The 6,885-nt window shown below is 38.6% G+C and overlaps 1 protein-coding gene across 1 annotated transcript; it reads right to left on the bottom strand.

Moving 5' to 3' along the window:
* LOC396788 (putative gustatory receptor clone PTE01) lies at positions 4,106 to 5,124 on the bottom strand. Its single transcript, XM_003354081.2, has one exon. It carries the CDS (start codon positions 4,991 to 4,993, stop codon positions 4,106 to 4,108), a length of 888 nt encoding a protein of 295 aa, XP_003354129.2. The 5' UTR covers positions 4,994 to 5,124.

Genomic DNA, 6,885 nt, shown 5'->3' with positions numbered 1-6,885 from the left:
TCACTCACTAACTCTCACCTGTTTGGGGGAAGGACTCACCACAATGCTGACTAGTGGCTGAGCAGAACCACTAAAAGTCACTCACAAACGGTTGCTTGCTAACATAATCATTAGTAACAAAATATCTAAAATCTACTTTGCCCCTTCATATACATCCATATGACAGTTATAGCATAGAAGGCATCCATTATTCACCCTGCCTTCACTCACAGAAGTTATGTCAGCAAGTAATAATCTCAGTCGACAATCTTAAGCTCAGGTATACTAAGAACTTATCCTCAAATACACTCATAATTGAAGCAAACAGGGTTCAAAATAAACTTATCAGTCTTAAAGTCCCATGCAGTAAATTTCATTCTTTCCAAATATTTTGAAAGTTTTAAGCAGAGGTATTGAGATCTAACCACCTATGTGCCTGAAGTACATTTCTAAACTGTTTTCAGTACCCTATGTAGAAGTAAACCCTAGACTCTGATGCTATGTCTCCTTTTGTGATTAAATAGGCTGAACACAGTATGGAGGGAAAAGTGGACGCTTGAAAAGAAGTACAGAAGCAAAATCAAAAGAGAAACTGCTTTAAGTTATCAATATATATATGCATTTTACATAATGATTTTTATTCTTTTCATCATAGCTGGTTTACAGTGTTCTGTCAGTTTTCCACTGTACAGCATGGTGACCCAGTCACACACACATATAGATTCTTTTTCCTCACATTATCATGCTCCATCATAAGTGACTAGACATAGTTCCCAGTGCTACACAGCAGGATCTCATTGCTTATCCATTCCAAATCAATAGTCTACATCTATTTACCCCAAGTTCCAAATTCCATCCCACTCCCTCCCCCGTGGCAACCACAAGTCTATTCTCCAAGTGCATGATTTTCTTTCTGTGGAAAGCCTCATTTGTGCCATATATTAGAATCCAGATATAAGTTATATCATGTGGTATTAGTCTTTCTTTTTCTGACTTACTTCACTCAGTATAAGAGTCTAGAAATAAAAACGAAAATAAACTGATGGGACCTAATCAAACTGACAAGGTTTTGCACAGCAAAGGAAACCAAAAAGAAAACAAAAAGACAAATATCAGAGTAGGAGAAAATAGTTTCAAATGATGCAACTGACAAGGCTCTAATACATATTTTTATTTTACAGCTGCACCTTCAGCATATGGAAATTCCTGGGCCAGTTGAATCAGAGCTGCAGCTGCCAGCCTATACCAGAGCCACAGCAACACCCGGTCGAAGCTGCCTCTGCAACCTATGCTTCAGCTGGCAGCAAAGCTGATCCTTGACCCACTGAGTTAGGCCAGGGATCAAACCCACATGTCCACAGAGATCCTTAACCCACAGAGCCACAGTGGGAACTCCAAATCATCCTTCTTAATTTATCACTTCTTTCTATGGCTTTGCCTGTGATCTCAGCCACACTTCCTATAGTTGGGAGAGAAGGTACTACATATTGCTCTCCACTGTGTCCTGCAGAAAGTTCCAAAAGGAAAGGAATAGTGAATAGGTCTATGGTTGGCCTGACAGGGAGGTGACAGGACAGTTGGGTTAGTGGGGGAAGACTTCCCAGATGCCCTGTGTGTGGAGTCAGTCTGCACAGACTGACTGGCTTCAACCTATTTTAACTCATGACCTGGTATAAGTTATATAAAGTGCTATGAACTTTCTCTTAATAAAGTAATGATAATAATGTGTTCTCTTATAATTTTATAATATGTTAGATATAATGAACATGAAATCAAACAAGAGATATAAAACACAAACTTCAGAGCCTGGCACTTAGGAAGCCCTCAACAGGACTGAAGAATGTTATAATTAATGTCTTCCTCTTCCTCATCATTGCTTCCATGAGCATTTGAAGTGTCAAGGAGGAAGTTTAGAGACTCCTGTGTTGCTATAGTTGGGAAATGCCAGGCAAAACCAGTAAGAGTGGATGTGGAACTCAGTGAATATTTTCACACCCCAACTAGAGCCAATAAACTTTAGAAGCTCTGATCCAAAATTATGTATATTGGCTTCCCTCAGGTGTCTAACCCAACTGTCATGTTTGTCTGGTTGAGGAGGAAATCGTGGTCCCAAGGGTCCATCTATCCATCAATCTCCCCATTCAGCACTTAATGGGCTGCGCTGCCTCTCTGCTGGACCATGACCAAGGAGTACAGATCTACTGCCCTCTCCTGCCTGGTGTGTGATCGAGTCTCAGGGTCCCTCCTCAGGTTTGACAGGAAGACGAACTTAGGCTGGGACCATCTGATGCAGATTCCTACAAAACATGTGGACAAAAATATATAGCCACATCCATAGAACTGGGAAACCAAAGGGCTGGAGGCACCACCCAATTATTTGCAATGATATGTCCTTAGGGCTCACAGCTCATGATTAACTCATTGGCCCATGTGGTCCTAGTCTCTGGAGACTTGCTAGTATTAATGGAAGAAGAAAAGAGAAAAATGAATATCTTTGGAAGCTTCTCCTCTCCTCACAAGGAAGTGTACCTGTACTCCTTGCTTCTTACTTCAAAGTTGTAAGATCTTTACCATAAAGTTCAGACATTCTTTTTTCCCCTCAATTTAACCACTCAATGTGTGGTTTCATATCTGTAAATCCACTGTGTTATGCATGAAATCTATACAGCCTTAGATCTTCCATACCAAGAATGTGATGCTCTTTCCATTTTCTGCTATGTCTCTAAGGATAACTTTTTAAAAATTTTATTTTATTAAGGATAACTTCTTATTTTCATTTTCTTAGCCCTTTCTGGCTTTGGCATTTTATGTGATGGAGATTTACAAGCTGTTTTGTTTGTTTGTTTGTTTTAGTTTTTGCCAAGTTGAATGAGCCTTCAGTTCTATGTTTATTGCTCTAAGTGAAATAATCAACATATTTGAAACTATTGATTTTTACTTATTATTTGGTGTCTGATATATACCTAAATATTTCAGAAGGCCTGCCAGAAGGTTGCAGCCAAGTTTTTGGTCAGGGATTTGGGCATTTCAAGGTTTTATTAGCAGAAGACCACATTCAAGCTCACTCATGGGACTGTGGGTAGGGTTCATGTGTGCACAGGATGTCATCCAGAGAACTCCCATGGTTCCTTGACACGTGTGCCCCTAATGGGACAGCTCAATACATGGCAGTTGGCTTCTATCAATAGGAGAACCTGAGAGAGCTGGAGAGAGGCAGGAAGAAGAAAGATTTTAAAACTTTGTCCCAGAAATGACTTTGCACATTCTGATTGTTGGGAGGGAGTCATTATGTCCATCTGATGCTCTGTGGAAGGGAATTACACAAGGAAAGGGAAACTAGGAGTTAGGATTATTGGGATTATTTCATGTACTTCCCACCACACCAGCACTATACTCTATAAGGACATTGTGCTTCAAGCAAATCAAGACTCAGTTTCTGTCCATCTGCTTTTCAACATACTCTCAAATTCATTGCACTACCATGATCTCAATAAGAATTCTCTGGAGACAAACCAGCAATGGGTATAAGTACCCCTCCACTGGGTAGTTTTGCAGACCCCACTCTTCTGCTTCTGGTCATACAGTCTTGAGTAGACCTCCTGGTTTCTGAGACACTAGGAGAGCCCCTCCATCCACATCAGTCCAATCTGCAGCCATTCCAATACCAAATTTAACAAATGCCCAGGTTTCTGTTTTCTGCTATCTAGGAAAGAATCAACTCTATCCAGAATATATTTCCTTTACACTTCTGTGAGTTCTTAACCCTTGAAGGCTTTAACAAAATCTGATTTGGGCTTACCTGTTTTCCCTAGAAGTTAAAGTGGGATATATCTGGATAGTGATGTAATGTAACCTTCCTAATGATACACACACAGCCTTTCTGACTTAGAGATCTCTCTGTTGAGGATTGCAGCTATTGGTTTATATTTAATTGATATGAAAAGCTTTAGTGTGTATCAAATTAAATATGATATGGAAGAATAGATATTATTTACTGTGTGGGGATAAGTGATGGGGGTGTATTTAAGGAAGGGCACATGGAAGATATGCAGAGGTGACTATGAAAGAAGAGAGTGGGTTTTGATGTGTTTAAAATAATTGATCCATAGCAAAGAGAGGTAGGATTTTAAGTATACAGGCTTAGTTTTTCTGCATTTTTCAACCTACACTCCATGGATACTGAGATTAGGTTGCATCCAAGGAAACTCCTCATGGCCCTTTTGATGTCTCTGTTCCTCAGACTGTAGATGAAGGGGTTCAGCATGGGGGTGACCACAGTGTATATTGCCGAAGCCACTGCATCCTTCCTGGGAGAATGTGAGATGGCTGAGCTGAGATACACCCCAATACCTGTTCCATAAAATAAGCAAACAACTGCCAGGTGAGAACCACAGGTGGAGAAGGCTTTATACCTCCCACTTGATGAAGGGACTCTCAGAATAGAGGAAACAATTTTAGAGTAAGAGAAAAGGATCCCTGAGATAGGGAGAAAACCAAAAATGGCACCAACAAAGTACATGACTATGTTATTGGTGGAAGTGTCAGAACAGGCTAGCTTGAGGAGTAAAGAAGAGTCACAGAAAAAATTAGAAATTTCCAAATCACTGAAGCAAGTAAGTTGTAACACAATCCAATTGTGCACCTGGGACTCCAAAAGGCTGATGAAAAAAGACAGCAAAACTAAGATGCAACAGAGGCGTGGGTTCATGATGACAGGGTAGTGCAATGGGTGACAGATGGCCACAAACCTGTCATAGGCCATTGCTGTCAGAAGCATATCATCTATACTTCCAAAAAGGATGAAAATAGACATCTGGGTTAAGCAACCAGCATAGGAGATGACTCTGCTGTGAATTTGGATATTCACAATCATCTTGGGGATGGTAGTAGAGATGAAACCCATGTCAGCCAAGGACAGGTTGGAGAGAAAGAAATACATGGGGGTGTGGAGGTGGGAGTCAAAGGCAACAGCCAGGATGATGAGTAGGTTCCCCAACATGGTGACCAGGTACATGGACAGGAACAGCCCAACGAGGAAGGGCTGCAGGTCTGGATCATCTGAGAGTTCCAGGAGGAAGAATTCATAGACACTAGTTAGATTTCCAGTTCTAGGTAGCTGGAACACCTTTTTTAAAAGAAAAGGTTGGAAAAAAGTAAGTAAAATGGGCACACAGCATTTTGTTCATATTTTGGATTCGAGTAATTCATTTCTAAGGTAATACACCCCAGGCCTTTTGGCAATATTTCTCTATATGACAACTTATACCTGCTTGGAATTGTTTCCTCATTGGTTTCTCTTTATTCACCTCTTTCTCTATACACTTACTTTATAGAAATTCAACTAAATATTGAGTGTTAAATAGTAACAGAAGAGGAAGTTCATTAGGCATATTACACACACAATCATATAAAATATAGCCAACTTCTTTGCTGAAAATATAAAATGAGAAATACACTTCATCTTTAAGAAAATATATAATTCAAATTTAATAAATTAAGACATAATTAAATATACCTTATTTTACTCAAATACAATTCTAGATATTTCCTTCATTTAGAAATTTTATAAATACCCCATACAATGCAGTACTCTTTCATCTGGATTCTAAATTCAAGTTATGAGTTCATAAACAAAAACATTTTTAAAAGTTTTATTGATAACTAGAAATGAAATTGAATATTTCATAAAAAACATTCCCTACAAATAAAAGTCCAGGACCAGATGGCTTTGGTGAATTCTACCAAACATACAAATACCAAATTATACCCATCCTCCTTAAACTTTTCCAAAAAACTGAAGAAGAAGGAACACTCCCAAAGACATTTTATGATGCCACCATCACCCTAATTCCAAAACCAGACGAAGATACCACTGAGAAAGAAAACTATCAGCCAATATCTTTGATGAATATAGATGCAAAAATTCTCAACAAAATTTTAGCCAACCAAATCCAAAAACACATCAAAAAGATTGTACACCACAACCAGGTGTGATTCATACCAGCTGCACAAGGATGGTTCAACATATGTAAATCAATGAATGTCATACACCACATTAACCAAAGAAAAGTAAAAAACCACATGATCATCTCATCAGATGCAGAAAAAGCATTTGACAAAGTCCAACATCCATTCATGATCAAAACTCTTACTAAAGTGGGTATAGAGGGAACATCCCTTAACATAATCAGAGCCATTTATGACAAACCCACAGCAAATATAATACTCAATGCAGAAAATCCAAAAGCCTTCTCACTCAAATCTGGAACAAGACAGGGATGCCCACTTTCACCACTGTTATTCAACATAGTATTTGAAGTCCTAGCCACAGCAATCAGACAAACCAAAGAAATAAAAGGCATCCAAATAGGAAGAGAAGAGGTAAAACTGTCACTGTATGCATATGACATGAGACTATACATAGAAAACCCTAATGACTCCACCCAAAAACTACTTGAACTGATCAACAAATTCAGCAAAGTAGTAGAAGATTAACATTCAGAAATCAGTCACATTTCTGTATACTAACAATGAAACTTTAGAATAAGAATACAAAAACACAATACCTTTTAAAATTGCACACCAAAAAATCAAATACCTGGGTATACACCTGATCAAGGAGGTGAAAGGCTTATATTCTGAGAACTATAAAACATTCATCAAGGAAATTAAAGAAGATGTAAAGATTTGGAAAGATATTCCATGCTTCTGGGTTGGAAAAGTTAAAATTGTAAAAAATGGCCATATACCCAAAGAAATCTATCAAATTACCCATGACGTATTTCACAGAACTGGAACAAACAATCCAAAAATTTATATGGAACAGCAAAAGACCAAGAATTGCCAAAGCAACTCTGAAGAACAAAAAGCAAGCAGGAGACATAACTCTCCCAGGCTTCAGGCAAT

Source organism: Sus scrofa, chromosome 2 (assembly GCF_000003025.6).
Source record: "Sus scrofa isolate TJ Tabasco breed Duroc chromosome 2, Sscrofa11.1, whole genome shotgun sequence".
NCBI lineage: Eukaryota > Metazoa > Chordata > Mammalia > Artiodactyla > Suidae > Sus > Sus scrofa.
Note: the sequence above shows the minus strand (reverse complement) of the source record. Positions and strands in the feature narration are given on the sequence as shown.

What these genes read in the sequence shown, in the direction of transcription:
- LOC396788 (XM_003354081.2), bottom strand. Translation starts at nt 4,993, where the DNA reads ATGTACCTGGTCACCATGTTGGGGAACCTACTCATCATCCTGGCTGTT.